Source organism: Erithacus rubecula (assembly GCF_903797595.1).
Source record: "Erithacus rubecula genome assembly, chromosome: 4".
NCBI lineage: Eukaryota > Metazoa > Chordata > Aves > Passeriformes > Muscicapidae > Erithacus > Erithacus rubecula.
Genome location: NC_136686.1, coordinates 3,694,683 through 3,711,449, shown reverse-complemented (window position 1 = coordinate 3,711,449; position 16,767 = coordinate 3,694,683). Strand labels below are relative to the sequence as shown.

The 16,767-nt window shown below is 47.6% G+C and overlaps 1 protein-coding gene across 1 annotated transcript in view; it reads right to left on the bottom strand.

The window, feature by feature from the left end:
• Nucleotides 1–6,398: 6,398 nt before the first annotated feature.
• The window catches only part of LOC306801586 (sodium- and chloride-dependent GABA transporter 1-like), a 29,560-nt gene continuing 19,191 nt past the window's right edge, over nucleotides 6,399–16,767 (bottom strand). Inside the window, exons 8-15 of the mRNA XM_079304761.1 lie at nucleotides 16,031–16,134; nucleotides 15,687–15,811; nucleotides 14,886–14,998; nucleotides 11,644–11,775; nucleotides 10,836–10,938; nucleotides 10,320–10,420; nucleotides 9,374–9,541; nucleotides 6,399–6,763 (exon numbers count right to left, since the gene is read on the bottom strand). Coding sequence (XP_079160887.1) covers nucleotides 6,659–6,763; nucleotides 9,374–9,541; nucleotides 10,320–10,420; nucleotides 10,836–10,938; nucleotides 11,644–11,775; nucleotides 14,886–14,998; nucleotides 15,687–15,811; nucleotides 16,031–16,134 — 951 coding nt within the window. The 3' untranslated portion in view covers nucleotides 6,399–6,658. The remainder of the gene's footprint in view (nucleotides 6,764–9,373; nucleotides 9,542–10,319; nucleotides 10,421–10,835; nucleotides 10,939–11,643; nucleotides 11,776–14,885; nucleotides 14,999–15,686; nucleotides 15,812–16,030; nucleotides 16,135–16,767) is intronic.

The window sequence follows — 16,767 nt, the reverse complement described above, 5'->3', positions numbered from 1 at the left end:
ATCTCAGCCAGCAAATAAGTACCTTGCAGCTGCTCACTCTCTTCCCCCCTCCACCCTTGGAGGAATAAAGATGAGATCAGAAAAAGGTAAAACCTGTGGGCAGAGATAAGAATTATTTATAATAATAATTAGGGAAATATGCACAATGCAATTGTTCACCACCCACTGACCAATGTCCAGTCCATCCCCCAGCAGTGATCAGTAGCTCCCAGCCAGCTCCCTCCAGTTTATATATGGGACATGAAATGCTGTGGTATGGAATATCCCTTTGGCCAATGCTCCCTCACAGCTTCTTGTGCCTCTCCTCACTGGAAGAGAATGAGACCCTTAATTTAGGGTAAGCACTGCTTAGCAACAATTAAAACATCAGGGTGTTATCAATATTATTATCATACCAAATCTAAAACACAGCACTCCATGAGGCCACATGAACCAGGGCAAATTATCTTCCCTTTCTAAAAGGAAAGAACCCATCTCCTGGGATCTGACCACAGCCTTCAGTCTCAGCTCACAACTTTTGGCATCCCTAGTGAAAAGGACAACCCATCCAGCAGCTCAGGACATGTAGCCAGGAAAGAAATGTGCAAGGGAAATGCCAGAGCCTTATTTAAATAGCTTGTTCAAAGATAAAACTCCAACCATCTGTTGAATTGCCCTAGAAGAGGCAGGGCTATAATAATTAGCACAGGGAAAGGCTGCAGAAATGCCAGTGGAAAAAACCCAGCAGTTTGCTAATATTTTGCACAGGTCTGCCATCAATGCAGTGGGAAGAAGAAGAAGAAGTCAACAAATGCAAAAGAAGATACATCACTGTATTTCTCCAAAGCAGACACTGCTGGCAGTGTGGGACAGAAGCTTTCCAAGGGCTGCAGGATGCTTTGGGCTGGTGCAATTCGGCTCTCAGCATCTCAAGAGCAGCTGCTGCCTCGGGGGATTGGCAGCTGCTGATCTCACTCAGATCTGAGGCTCTGCCCCGCAGAGGAGTCCCCACAGCTGGAGGGTCGTCCTGGGGTCTGGGGTGCTGCCAGGGACTGGGTGCACGTCATCTCCACCAGGCAGTGGCTGAGATGCTGTCACAGCACACACACTCTCCCATTCCTTGCAGAAGTGCCGCTCCCATAGCCACTCCCACAGCCTGGAGCACTCTGGTGCCACCGAGCCTTGAAACCCTGGTGACTGGGGCTGTGACAGCTGCTCTGTCACCACCTCCCCCAGGAGCATCACGCTGAAGTTCCCCTCACAGAGCTGAAAAGCCGCTTTAAAATAAGAATCTTGGATTATAACTCCTAATCCCTTCATTTGCAGTAAGTGCAGAGAGGGAACAGAGATGTCAGCTCTCTTTCTCTCCTCCCTGCAGGACCAAAGGGCTTCAAAAACACATCAAAGCGTTTGTGACACGGGCACAAAATAAGCAGCGACCCAGAGCGACCCAGCAGTGAACCAGCTTGGCCAGACACAGCAGCACCATCAGGAGGGCAGGGAGAGGCAGACAGGGATATTGTCCCTCTCCATTTCTTGCCCTCCTTCACACCTAGGAGTTATTTTTAAAGCCGTGTCAGTCAGTTCTGGCATGTGCTAGAGGGGGATGCGCAGAAAAGAGGGTGGTGAGTGGATGGGCTCAGTCACTCAGACAGAGTCAACTGTGTCCAAAAGACACATGGAGATGGGCAGAGAGAGGGCAGGGAGTTGGCACTGCCTGTGTGCTGAAACAGTGGGCACAGGTGCCACCATGTCCTGCCCTTGTCACCCCAGGGGCTGATGTACCCCCAGGTCTGTGAGGGGCTCTGGAGACACTGAGCAGACAGCAGGCAGTGCTCTTTGGGTTGGTGGCAAGGGATGAGTTTACACCATGGAACCTTTTTTCTGGAGAGATATGGATCAGGTTTTTTTTTCCGGATGTGGGTCAGCAGCGTCAGCACAAAAGTAGCAGGTGCATTTCTTTATGGGATTAGCGCAGGATATTTGTATTTTCCTCAACAGCATGATGCAATGCAAACTGGCCAAGAGTCTTCTCAAGCCATGCAGCCCTCAAAGGGAGGAAAACATCCAGCTGTGCCACCATGCCCTGCTCTGTCAGTGGACCCTGGGCTTGTGGGAGATGCAGTGATCAGGCAGCAGTGCCCCCCAGCAGTTTACCTGCCCCTGTGTTCTGGCTATGGCACCCTCAGAGGCCAGCCTGCTCACATACCATTACACCAGGGATTCAGACAAGTCCCCTCCTGATGAGCTGTTCTTTTCATCAGGAAGCAGAAACACCTCGACTGCCCAGGATAAATCCCTCCACACCCAGTCTGCACAGGGCTGCAGCTCAGGGGGTGAGGGCTGCTTGTCCCCAGGAGCTGTGGTGGGGACACATGCCACCCCAGAGGGTCTGTGGCTGGTCCCTGGGGTGGCAGTGAGTGCTGATGACAGTTCCTTGGCAGCACAGTGGACCATGCCAGGCTGTCAGGAGGCATCTTCATCAGCATCATGGCTGGCAGGTACCAGCACAGGGAGCACTAACCTCTCCTGAGCACCTCCAGATATGGACACTTCCCACCTGACAGCACCACAGGGATGATGGACACTTGTCAGGAGCCCCACACAGCCTGTGGCAGTGCTGCCTCAGACAGGGGAGAGGATTACACCTGGGTTTCCAGGGGAAGCAACTCCAGAAAAATCCTGCCTTTCCCATGGACCATGTCACCCCCTGCTGCAGCAGAGGATGGGGGCTGTGGCATTTATTTTATATTTTGCAGGCCTCAGGAAAAAGAGGATTTCAGAGGGATTTCAACACAGGTCTCTAAATAGCTCCTTAGAATTAAGAGGTTTCATAAAGGATTATTTCAAGCAGCTGCCTATGGTGGGAGGGAGAGGCTGGCAGGTGCTGGGGAGATGAGGGCACAGAGAGAAGGCAGGAGTGCTGTAGGTGAGCACAGTCCCCTTCTGAGCCACCGCAGTGAGGAAAGGGGAGCATTACACACCCTGGCTGTGCATCCTTTCTTCTGGGTGAGTCAGAAGGAATGAGGAGCAGAGGGGTGGCCAGCAGATGTGCTGCATCCTGGGAACAGGACAAAAGCAGTTCTTACAGTCAATGAACAGATATGGCTGCTTTGGCAGACCCACCCACGGTGGCATTTCAGAGGTGTGGGATGAGCTTAAGGGGACCCATCAACACCCCTGACTTCTCACTAGATGGAAAATGTGTGTAGAGGTGGGAAGGCTCTTCTATAATGCTAAGGATGGGATGAGCTTGAAATGCTGGAGAAGGGGATCAGTTCATCAGACAGAGCTTGACAAGGGCAAATTCCTACCTGCAAGGTTATGCATGCCAGACTTCACAGATCCAAATATTCATGGTGGAAATAACATAGTGCATAAACAGGAAAGGCCACAAAATCTTTCACAACAGGCACAGGTCTGTGTACACTGATGGATTTAAATGTCTTTCTAGTAATACCAGCAGATAGTATTCCTTGGCACAGCATTTTCTGGTGCAAAGAGGAAGAGAACTGGAACTGGAATTATAATTTTGATATTGGGATGGAAATTGGTTCTTAGGGACTGGACCCTGTGAAAAGCTGGGGTCCTCTGTGGGATCCTGAGCTCCAGGTTTCAGTAGGCAGAAGTATTGAGCATGAACACAGCAAGAGGCTAAGCCACAGGCATGCAGGAAGGAGTTCTAATCTGGAAAGAGGGCACAGGGGAGAGAGAAGAGAGGCTGCTGCTAATAGAAAGAGATAGAAATGAGAAAAGAATAGAAAGGGGAAGAGAAAGGAGGGAGAGTTGTAATTTCACAGTAGTGGAACTAAGAAAGCAGGAGGCAGAAAGCTGAGGTAGATAATTTCCACTGGACAAATGATTTTGGGAAAGGACTGAGACAAGAGAACAAAAAGGAGCAGGGCAGGAGAGAGAGCAAAGGAGGTCTTAAGCAGAAAACTGAGCAAATGGTTGAATCTCATCAAATACTGTTATTATGAGCAGCACCTGCTGCTGCATCTGGAATGATGTGCCACAGGCAAGGCCACAGGTCAGAGAGATGCTGGGGCTAAAATCCTAGCAAAGTGGAATTGAGGGTCTAGAGATTTCCTCAGCAAGCAGGGAAAGAACTTTGTTTTCTGGACCCTTTCTTCTCCACTCCCCTGGAGAAACAACTTTTGAATAGCTCTGCTAGCAATCAAGCTAATTGGTCAAGAGTCTAATAAATTACCACTGTCACTGATTAATTATTCTTCAGGCCTGAGCTGTCCCAATGAAGTTGGAAGAAACAAAGTCTTCCATGGTTTTACAGCCTCACTCAAAAATTGAGTCAATTGGCCATCACCCACCTGTGCCACCCTCAGTCTGCATTTGAGGGAAGAGAGGTTATGGGACCTGGATGCACAGACAAAGGCAGGTCTCTAGTAAGGGTCATTACTGCAAAGTTTAGAGCTTTAACACATTCTTTCAGCACAGATGTCCCTCTCTAAGGATATACATGTTTATGAAGAGTGGTTTCCTTATTGCCCTGGTTCATGAAATAGGTGAAATTGGAATGGAAATTTTCAGCTACAGTGGCACAGACAATTAAGGGACAAGGAAAGATGACATGTCTGTAACTGGCTGAGATTAATGGTGATGAGCTAAGATTGCAGCTTTCAGTGTTTGGCTTTTGGCTTTATGAGACCAAGCCTATAAATACATTTCTTCATGTCTATTTAACAACCACGATTTTTTTGACACAAACACTGTAACAATTACAGGTGGGACAGGGTGTGATCTCAGCTCAGGCTCTTGGAGACCACAAAACATGCACTTAATGCCCAGCAGCCATAACTGCTGAGAATGATGAGTACAAATACAAATTGGTTACAAATCTGAAGCAACATTAATCAAGATGCATTGATGAGTTGGCAGGGGACCCACTCCCAAAGGGGTCTGACTTGAGCTTTCACCAGAAAATTTCTTCTTTCTGTTACTGGTCCACAGGCTGGAAGATTGTCAGAAGAGCAGGTTGGCCCACACTCTGGTGAGCTGCAGGGACAAGAAGCACAGGGCCACCCTGCTGCATTTTGAAGCTACTATTGGAGAGCAAGACAATTGTGTAGAGGCTCATAATTCATCTGTCACTGCAGTAGGACCCCTGGGGGACTGCAGAGTGTTACTTCTGAGACCAGGCTCTGGTAGGAAAGATGGGTGGGAGGTACCTTTACTTGGATGCTCATTTATGAGTTAGTTGATTCTGATCTGAAGCTGGGAGTGTGAGCAGACCTGACAATGCTGTGCAATAATCAGCACTAAGTCACAGCATGTGTGCTCATCAAACACTCTGTGTACAAGGATAATCTCTGTGTGGGGTCACTGGGAGGCTGGCACAACTGGGAGCAGCATCACTGTCACACCTACATGTGGTGCTGTGATGAGCCACCTCCTTTCACAAAGCTCTACAACCAAGAAATATGTTGCTGTTGTAGGATGGCTCTGAAACACTCCCCAGCTAACTCCAAGGTGTTACACTCCTCCAGCACCATCTACAAAAGCTCACAGCCCTCTGTGGATAATGTGCTGGGAGTTGGGATGTGCCAGTGACAGCAGTTGGCTGTACAGACACTTCCCAAGGGAAGTCAGCACTGCTTCACAGGGGTGGGTTTAAGCATAGTGGCTGCCTCAGGAATTCTTGCCTTCCACCAGCTGGGATTTAGGAGTGGCCACTTCCTGAAAAAGATATAAACAGAACGATTCATGGGCATCATGCTCCATCTGATTGTTTCCCACCCAGGGACACAGCCAGGGAGGGTGCTTGGCAGGAACTACCCTCTTTCATCTTGGAGGGAGATTTGCACAGTGTTGGAAAATCTCTTTATCACATGGATTTGTCTCTGCATGAAGCTTGATGTGGTCAGTGTGGGAGATGTGAACAGCCTGTAGCAAAGAGCCCTCCATTTACCCTATCAGCTGCTTTTTAGGGTGAGGGTGTGGCTACTGCACACAGCTACAGAGGGCAGGATGCTCCAGAAAAGGAAGGTTGACTGCTCTGCTGGGCTCTGGCTCACAGTGCCAGCCCCAATGAATGCAGTAAACATGTCTGGAGATTGCGTAGGGATGAAATATGGCACTGTGAGCAGCACACACTGTCCCCAAGCCCTTCTCCAGGTGTGGGGTGATGTCTTACAGCTACCAACATGCAGGTCTCCTCACTAGAATCCCGTGTTCTGCACTAGAATCCTTGGTTCTGCACATCCCCTCCAGTTATGTATTTGCTGGTGGTTTATACTCCATCAATCAACAGCCATCTGGTATTTGAATCTGGTGACAGCAATCTCTCTGGGGTGAAACACAGCTGGGCACTGGGGAGTTTTACATGGAAAAGCAAGAGAAACAGACAAGTGGATTACAGCCTTAGCTCTCTAGAGACACCACCTCTCTCAGGAGGAGGAAGACATGGGCACCAGGTGCTCCTCCCTGAGGGCCTGGACCAGGATGTTGCAGGATGAATGTGGCCACAACACAGCACAACACCCTGGTGGTGAGCTTGTTCAGGACCTTGGTCTGCCACACCAGGAGGAAGAGCCATGAACAGTTTCCTCTAGGTCCTCTCTTGGACAAGCAGAGCCAGGGGCAGCGAGCTGTGCCAGAGGAGCTGGAGGGACAGTGTTGAGTGAGCAGCTACAGGGCAGGGTGAGGAGTTCAGGCCTTCCTCCTACACAGCAGCATCCGAGATCCTCCCGTTCAAGGACGTCTTGGGCTGGAGGCCGTTGTTCTGAGCATGCACCTCTGGCCTGGGCTGGGTCATCTGCTGCAGACGCTGCCCGGGAATGAAAGGAGAGAGTGTGTCAGCCAGGCCTGGGGGCAGCAGCAGTGGGACAGCCAGGGCATGGGGGCAGCAGCTCACCCCAAGGCTCAGAGGTGACCCTGGTTACAGAGAGAGGGGATGGTGGATGGAGTGACTCCTCCAGCAGCACTTGGCAGCACCCCAAAAGCCTCTGCCAGTCACCTCTGCTTTGATGCTGTGCAGAGCACAGCAGCTCCTCCTTTTATCTGAAATGTGGGGAGCATCCTGATAAAGAGGCAAACTGCTAGCAGGCAAGACCAGCTGCAAGGAGGAAGAAGAAAGAGCTGGATGCCACAGGCTTTAGAGCAGACCTATTTTCCAATTATGATTGATTACATTACTAAGTAACTACAGCAGGTTAACAAGGTTAGAGTCTGTGCCTTTGATGCAGATCAGAACATCCACCTGCACAAACCTTTGCACAGCAGCAATTCCTGCCACCCTGAGCTAATCAAATGAAAATTGCCGAGTCAAGTAAAATGAAGCAGGAGCCCAGGAAAATATGGAGGGGCAAATCATTACTGGAGGCGTGTGGATTGAGCATCAGGAGTGATGAAGAAGAATGAATCACTTTTGTCAGTCAGGGAGGGACTGATGCTGTGCACTGCAGAAGAAAATGCAGAGGAGGATTAAGCCCGACCTGAACAGACATCACAAAGACAGGTAGAATCACTTTCCAGAAAAGAGAAACAAACTCCTACCCTCCAATACCACTGAAGTGGCTGCTGCTGGGTGAATTCCCTGAAATGTTCACTGAACTGCTTCTGCCATTCATGGTATTTTTTCCCCCTCTCACATTCATGCTCAGTAGGATCAAAAGGACTTGTAATCTTTCCTGTCTGTCAAAACCACTTTATTCAGGATTGGCATCTAATTTCCCTCCAGCTCCAGCTCTATTACAAATTAATCCAGGATCTGTGCATATAAGAGGCCAAAAATTCTCTCTGTCTCTCTGATACCAACACATGCACACACAGATCAGCCTACTTTCTTCTTACTGCCATCTGCTGCTCACTCCTGGGTCTATGAATGATTGAGAGGGGTCTGGGTCTCATGATGTTCATGGGCAATGTTAGAAGAAGAGTCAGACAGGGAGAATGGACATCAGCCACTCATGCTGCTTATGGTGCTGATGGTTTGCACAAGATGCTGAGGGGATGGCTGGAAACACTCTTGAGCTTCCCTCCAAGCCCCTGGGGCAGCACAGGAGTACACAGCACTATGGAAGGGCTGTGTATATAATTGGCACAAGCCTTTGGTCAGGAGGAGTTGAGCTACTCCTGAGAGGCTGCAGATTAGTTTGGGCTCCCCCAGATGCTGTGATGCACTTTCTCCAACTCCAGTGAAACAGGATTAAGACTAGGCAAAGGGTTGAAACCAGACCTGTACTTTCAGGCTTCCCTTCCCCTCTTTTCCAACTCACATCATGAGTGAATAAAGGAATACTGTAAATGTCTGAAAAGGGGCCTACTGCTGGAATTGCTCTGGCCTTCAACTTAAAATCAACAAAGTGGGTTAACACAACACCCTGGCTTGAGTCCTAGGAAGGACAAGTACATAAACCCAGCTTCAGATGAGAAACCAGAAACTGAAAGCAGATCTGAGACCCCAAACCCATCCAGTTCCCACATCAGAGCCCATTCAAATGGAATGCTGGGAGGAAGACAATTCAAATCCACCTACAACTTTACCTCAAAGGCAGAGAACCTGAAGCTGACCTCAGCCCAGTAATTCCAGCCACAACTTTTTTGAGTCAAACTTTGTTTAAATACAGCATCCCTAAAATAAACTCATGTGATTTAGATGGCATCTGGTTGCTGTTTCAGCTGGGCTGAGAAAGCCATAAATCAGCACTCCTGGGGTGACTTGTTACAGCTGTAAGCACCAAGCCAGGGATTTGGGGCACAGTGCTCTCAAGACTGAATGTCAACACTGTAAATAAATTCTTAACAGTAAGTACTGGGTATGACATAGAGACTCATGATTCACTGCTACATAAAATCCTGCTTAAATTACTAAAGACAATGTTTTAAATGAGACTAGTGTGGTGGGTATTGTGGGTCTTTCTTGCTTCCTAACCCCTCAGTCATGGAGTGTTCCCTGAAGGGCACATGACAAACCACCCCTGTGCTTGTTTCTGCTGCTAGCAGGGCCTAGTCTGAGACATTTCAGGATTCAGGCTTGGAGGATGCTGATCTCCCTGCTGAGGAGTGCCAAGTAAACATCATCAGGAGCTGGCATTTCTCTGGGTAAGAAACCTCAAGGATTTCTGTTCAAACTCTTCCACGGCTCCAGTACCCCACACCAAAGGGATGGTCAGGGGAGGTGGGCTCCATTTTTGTGGTGATGATCACACAAATCTCAATGAGGAACAACAGACAGAAGGGTAGACCACCTTCACTGGAGGCTGTTCAGTGCAGTGGGACTGATCTGAACCCTCCCTGGGGGAGATGGTGCACAGAGCTCCTGCAGCACCAGCCTGGTGGACTGACAGCTCTGCCAGAGCAGGGTCTGCTTGGTGCAGGTTTAGTCCAGGCAGGAGCTTAGCCTGAGCTGAGAGCAGGGTGGTGAGGCTGTTCCTACCTGCCGGAGAGTCCCTGTTGAGGTGAAGAAAGAGTAGAGCATGTACCCTGGAATCAGGACCATGGAGGACAGGGCCATGAGCCAGCCAATGCCTTGTCCCCAGGCAGGATACACGTATTTCCCCAGTGTCAGAGGGGTCATTTCCACCACACTGAAGAAGAACACACCCTGGAAAAGAACACCAGCCACTGCAGGGGAAGTGCAAAATTGAGGTCCAGCCATTCTTTCCTTCATTACCTTCTTAGCTCCCAACAGTGTTATAGGAACCCAAAAGCTCTTTACATTAGCCTGGATTCTTTCAGCCCACCAACTGGTAATTTCAAACAATTTCTTCTTATCCTATGTAAAAAGCTGGAATTGGAATACCCCCGATTTCCTTCTTCACTAGACTACTCAGACAAGCAGTGACCCACAGCAGCTCCTATGCAAGTAAACAGCATTCTCACTACTGGTATCAGCAGTCTTCACCTTCCTATCCCTGGCCTTATCACACCACTCTCTGCATTACTACTGCTGGAAGGGTAAACCTGCAAAGGCCAAACTGCTCCGCAGTCAGTTATTCTGCATTTGTGACAGCCTTTGTTCTCATAACCCTGTCAGAGGCTGAAGCTGGAGTAGCTGAAAGCCAGAACCAATAATAGCTTTTTAAAACATTAAATTATTTTGCTTATCTTCTGGCATCTCAGGAAAAAAAAAAAAAAAAAAAAAAAAAAAAAAAGGAAGAACTGATGGCCTCATTTAGATTAAAAGCAATCATCTAGAACATTTTTTATCAGTGATTTCCAGCAGGCAGAGTGAGAGAGGCTCCTGCATCCCTTTACCCATCTCCAGTCTGCCTGGGACCCCCTTGCACCAGACCTGTGCTGGGTTGAGAACATGTTTCTCTACAGCCCATCTAGAGACCTCTCTAGACCCACTCCTGCACACAGGATTCTCCAGGTCTTACCAGGCAGACAAGAGGTGTGAAGAAGGCCCAGCAGATCTTCCACCAGATGCAAGGCTTGTAGCCAATCATTTCTTCGATGTTCCTGTAAAACCTGTTCACACCTACAAGAAGAAATGAGCATTGAAAAAAAAAAACCATCTCTGCACCATGATCTTCACCTCTTCTTATGGCAGAGCACAGGCCAGGCACAGCAAGAGGGTGACAGTGTGGCATGAGAAGCATTAGATGGAGGGGATGGGGTACTGGGACACAAATTCATGCTAACAGCTTCCATGTTCCTGGCGTCCTCTTGAGGGCCTAGAGGGAAAGACCCTGTGCATCTGCCACTCTGTGCAGAGGTCTTTGTGATGGCCTGGAGAAGTAAGATGACAGCCTTCCACTCCTGATTTTCTGAAGTTATCAGTCTAAGCTATTTTCAGTTGCAAAATTGTCATTGTCTTCACTGGCTCTGGCTCTTTCAGTAAGTCACCATGATGCCCATGGAGAAAACAAAGGAACAAGGTGTTTTGTGCTTACCATAACACCAAGAAATTGAGATGGTCTCAAAGAATACAAGAAAAAGAAGACACATGCCACTGGCTGAGTAGTAATCAAACAGCTTGAAGACATAAATGCCACCCTGAAAAGACAAAACAGGGTCAAGGAGTTCAGTTATAGATTATGACCAACACTATTAGCCAGCAGCTTGGATTGCTGCTGAACATAACTGTTGGTTTAATGTTGATTTCCTTGGACAGTGGAGCCACTGTTGCAATGTTTCCACTGGAGTATGGTTCCCAGCAGCAAAACTGATGCGCCCTTGCAGACAATTAGCCAGCCTGCTCAGGCATAGCCAAGGGTGAGGAGAAAAGAAGAGAAATTCATTAGGATCTCTTCTACTTCTCTGCTTTAGAAGGAGGCAATTTAGTCTGCTCTGCCCCTCTCTGGAGCTTTGCCTTGCCTCCTCATGAACCCACATTACTCCACAAATGGTCTCCAGACCACTCAGCCCTCATGTGAACCTCAGCTTCAGCTCAAGAGGTTCAAGCCCCCAACAGACAGGTTTTCTTTGTGTTACCTCTTTGCAGCAAGCATTCCCTAAATTTGGGTTCTGTTGGCTTGAGTCCTTATTGCAAACAGCAGAACAACAGCCCAGATTGACAACAGGATGATGGTAAAAATTAGGAGGCATCCTAAATCACTTGAGATGTAACAGTGATGAGCAAACCACTTTATCCAGAATAGGAGAAATCTGTCACTTCTCCCAAAGCTTTGGTGGTGCTGCTGCTATGCCAAGTGACCAGAAAGGTGTCAGGAATGGAGGTACAAGCACAGCTATGTGTACCTGGGTGATATTGGAGAATCCAATGAGATAAGAGATGAAGCAGACTACTGCAATGAAGATCTTCTTCCTGGTTCTTAGGACTCGAGGATACTCATCCACCAGGGCTGTAATGAACCCTTCCACAGTGCAGAACTATGGAAAAAGCATACACCAAGGATATTTTTATATATATATATATAAGAAACTTAACCCACACACATTTAACTTCAATGCTGAGAACCTTAGTGATTTATGGACTCTGCAGACTCTAGGAAAGAAAAAGGCATCTCTGCACAAAGTTGGTCTGAACCATCTTCTGAAAATTCATCCCTCTTCTTTGGAACTAGGAGCACCAAAGTTAAATATTTAAAAATAGCTGAGATAAATCTCTGCCTTTTGCTTCCCATGAAAAGCCTCCTCTTTCTTCCCAAAAGCTCTATAGGGCCCCCCATCACTGCCCTGCTTCCCATGCTGCCAGTCCCTGTGCCACAGCTATGTGTCTGGCTGCTCATGGGACATTTGCAGGACCTTTATTGCTCTTCCCTTCTTGTTCTTCACAGCACTTGTGCTCTTCAGTGATCTAAAACGCTCAATAAGGACCTGCATTACCCAGTCTCTTTTGCATTTGAATAACAACATCCCTGATTACCCAGTCCTTGACTTTATTTCCCTTTTTCAAGCACACAACATTAAATGCATGTAGCACACCAAAAGCCCGTTCTCACCTTTCTAGAGGAAACCCCTGGATGGTTTGTGCAGAGCTGCACCAGGCACAGTATAATAATGTTGTCTGCCCCATAATATATAATGAAATCCCCTTGAGTGTTGCCTTTCAGTTTTCCTGCTAGTTCTGCCTTCTGGCACAAGGGCAGTTTGACAATATATATGTGAAGTGCATCCTTCCCTCCTATCTCTTGATAAATTGTGAGATTTACTTTTATATCTTGCACCCAGAAACTACAGGTAACATAACCTCTCTCAGAGAGTACATTGTGCCTCTAGCAACAGCCCTGGGAATTTATGAGGGCAGCAAACTGGCTTCCCTGGTCACACTGAGCAGATGTACAAGCCAGTGCAATGAAAATGAAAGTGGTTTCATCACTTTTTGATGTCAAGGACTTCCCCATCCCTGGGAAGAAAAAAAGCCCCAGGAGTGGAGATGGAGGTATACAGACCAAAAAGAGCAGGAGAGGGTTGGGAAGATGTGTGGAAGAAAAATGGAGTGCCTGAGCCTATAGCTGGGCAGGCATGGTGGAAAAGCTTGCACTGCTGACTGCTGGGGCTGGCTTTCACATGGGCCAGGGCAAGGCAAAGGGAGATGTGCATGCCCAGGGTTTTATATCCACATGGAAAGGCAGTATTCCCAAAGCATCAAAGCTCAACTGCTTCCTCTTGAATTTTTCATGAGCTAAGCTTTTTATGTTGGACACAAGTGCCATTAAAGCATCTTTTGCTGCTCATGCATGGGTTAAGATGCCTTTATAGTCATTGACAGTGAGCTCTTCACCCCACCCCATCTGGCTTTTTGTCTGGAAGAGTCAGGACTGAGCTGGCACCACAGTGTGAAGAGATAGCATGACTAAAAAAAGCCACTGTTGAAAGCTGTTCCTTCCACATGGATGCATGGCCAGGCACAGCCAGAGCTATGGCAGGGCTAGGGGACCTGAGACCAGAAAGGGAAATGCATTTGGAGGAGAACAGCCCTGGCCAGGGGCAGAGGGTGGTGTCCAGCACAAAAGGAGCAAAGAAAATGGGATGGGAATAAAGCTGACAGCCCTTTAGTGCAAGAATGACCAAAACCAGGGAATGCACAGAGGGAAAGGCAGGGAGATGGGTGATGAGGAACAGGGCTATAAAGTGAGCTGAATTCTCTTTGTCTCCTATCAAAATTGAGCTCCTGTGTAATGGATAAGGTGGAGAAACAAATTATCATACACTGCTTTTTTTAGCCATGGAACAGGCAATAACCTTCACACCCTTTACTGAGAATTGCCTCATGACAGCCTCAGACTTCACAGGGGATGGAGCCTGGAGGAGGCTTGCCCTTCTAGCCCCAGGGACTGCAGCTGCTTGGCATGGGGCTCACTTTCCCAGCTTACAGACCAAACCTTGGCTGCTTGCACATGTAGGCAGCTGAATGAAAGCATGCTGCTTTCAGAGTGGCAAGGAGCTGGGCTCTGGTGCCTCCTATTCTTGCCACTGCAGTCTGCTTCCCAAAAAATTTTTCTTTTCTCACCAACACTCTCCAGCCACAATTTTTAGCATATATTCTTCTCCATGCCTCACTCCATGATATTATTTCTTTCCCAAGCATTTGCATCTGCAGGAAACTCACTGGACCTACTGCGACCTTCACTAAAGGGCTGGAGCTCGTGGATGCATCACAAACACAGACCTCAGCCCAGCCTCCATTCCCTTGCTGGGCTCCTCAGCATCCCTGCTGTGCCTACAGAGAAATGTAGTAAAAAACCTTTTTTCTTTCTTTCTTTTTTGTTTTTCTTTTTAACTGAATGCTTCAGCCATTGTAGCAGCCTGTCTTCACTGGTTTATAGGCATAAGCTGCTATGCTGTTGCTGGTGTGTTTGAATGAATCAGAGCTCCAGCATGCAGACAGAAAGCTTCTTCATGTGTATTTAACTGTACTTTTTAAAAGCTTGCTTTCCTTTTGATGCTTCATTCCCCCCCAAGCCTCTTCCTCCAGGCAATGATAGCCTCCCCAACAGACTGCCTGCCCACCAAAACTGGCTGTCAGAAAGGATGTGGAGAATTTCAAGGGGTATTTTAAAAGCTAATGCAGCAAATTAACTCCACAGAGTGCTTAGAGGGCCTATTGTCAAACTATTTACCAGCACTGAGTTAATAATCCATGCAGATAATTTTTTTCTGTAAATGTAGCTTTGTTCAGAACATTTACGAATTATTTGAATTTAGGTTATTTTTCTAAATAATGTCTGTGGTAATGCATTCATGAGCTTTAGAAAGTGTTTATGAGAGTGTGAAATGATTGAAAAAGCACATTTGATTAGATTTTCCTGGAAACCAGGTGTGACATGAATAGAATTGAGTCTGATTGTGAAGTAGACTTGTGTTTATGACCACTACCTGTAAGCCAAGGGAGCATCCATTTTGCACTGGTGGTTTGTGCTGCAAGAGAAGAGCTTGTGAGCACAAGGGAGAATATGACAGATCAAGTGCAGGTGACACCAGCATTGTACCTGAAGGCTTTTTTGTATCTTCTCCCACTTTGTACTGTGTTGTCTCACCTGACTGTCCAGACCCAGCATCATCAGCATGGAGAAGAAGAGGATTGACCAGAGTGGGGACAAGGGCAACTGTGTGACAACCTGTGGGTAGGCGAGGAAAGCCAGTCCAGGGCCTGCAGTAATGAAAAGAGGGTTGAGCCCATGTTTACAAAGCATTTGATGGGAAGTCTGAGCTAAGGGCCATGGTTAAATAAGAGAGACAGAAATTACAGCCAAGAATTCAGGGGTTTCCATATAGGGGTTATGAACAGCTGAGCCTTTGTGCCTGTGACACACCAACTCAGTGGGAGGTACTGGGATAAGATGGGGAGACAGAAATGGTTGGAGAAACAAGTCCTGCAAGCAAGAAAGTCATCAAATTATTGAAACCAAATGGAGCTGAAGCACTTTGCTAGAAGAATAAACTGATATTCAGAGCTGGTTATAACTTTCCTGGTGCCTTTTGTTTTCCACCACATAATGCTGTTTCTTGATATAAAAGCTTTCTCTGGAAAGACAGCAATTTCAAAATATGTCTTTGTGCAGAAAGACAGTTCCATCTTTGTTGAAAAATGATACTGAGATCACAGTCTCAAGATTTTGCATGAAAAAGCAACTCCAAATTTTGATCATATCTACTGAAAACACAGGTAGTATCTATTCTCCATAGGAAGGTTTCAGACAGCAAATGGCCTAAATATTTCACTACAGCAAAGTAAAACTTCAGCACAACTAGTCAGGAAAGAGCCAAGACCACCCCAGGCTCAGTTACAAATGGTTCTCACAGCTTGCTGTTGCAGTTGAACGTGGGTTTCTGCTTACCTGAGGAGGCCAACTCTGACACCGACTTCTTAGTGATGTGTGACATGAAGCCAATGATAGAGAAAATAACAAATCCTGCAAATATGCTTGTGGTGGAGTTTATGCAACAGACAATAATGGAGTCTCTGGAAGAGAGAAAGGGAGGGAAAAAAACCCACCTGCAGGTCCCTACCAAGAGCAGAGGGTGGGGTAAGCAAAAGACCTGCAGGTAGGGAGCCCCTCTGCAGAGATCACAGTGTGTCCCCTAGGCTGCATGCTGCCAGCAAGGGGACAGCAGAGATCAGTCCCCTGCCTCACCCATGAGCACTCTCTGCCACACAGGAGGATGGAAAAATGCAACTGACCTGTAGACATTGTTGTGGAAATGGTTGTAGCTGCCCAGAGCAATGAGGGAGCCCAGCCCCAGGCCATAGGAGAAGAAGATCTGAGTGGCTGCATCCATCCAGACCTGTAGAGAAGGAGCCAGAAGAGGAGCAGCAGAAGGGGACTCTGTGCTGCAGCTCCATGTCCTGCAGCAGCTCAGTGCAGGGCTAGCAGGAGACTGGGTGCAGACTGTGGAGCTGTGTGCTTGGATCTACAGTCCACTGGAGTGTCCAGGCCCTGGGGAACCCTGTCAGTAGGGCTGAGTCAAGAGTTTCTTACTAAGATCTAATATAAAGCTATTCTCTTTCAGTTTAAAGCCATTCCCCTTGTCCTATCACTACATGGCCTTGTCAAAAGTCATTCTGCAGTGTTTTACTGGAGGGCCCCTTATGTACTAGAAGGTAGGAGATCTGCATCCTTTCCTATATGTCAAGTGTATCAAAGTGCAGCCTGGCCCAGAATCAGACATATATTCCCAGCTGTCTGATGGGATGGATGTGGATGGATGAAGGGTCATACATTTCTGAACAGTGTCCCAAGCAGATCAGAAGGGACCCCTGCACCATCTGACCCTGTGTGTGTGTGTTTGCTTTCTCATGTGTCCCTGAGGGTTGCAGCTACACTCAGAGACTCACACCCTCCATTTCTCTTCCACTAGCATCTTTGATTTTCCAACATGGAGCTGTTTGTGCAAAAAAACTGCAGAGGAGAGCTTGCA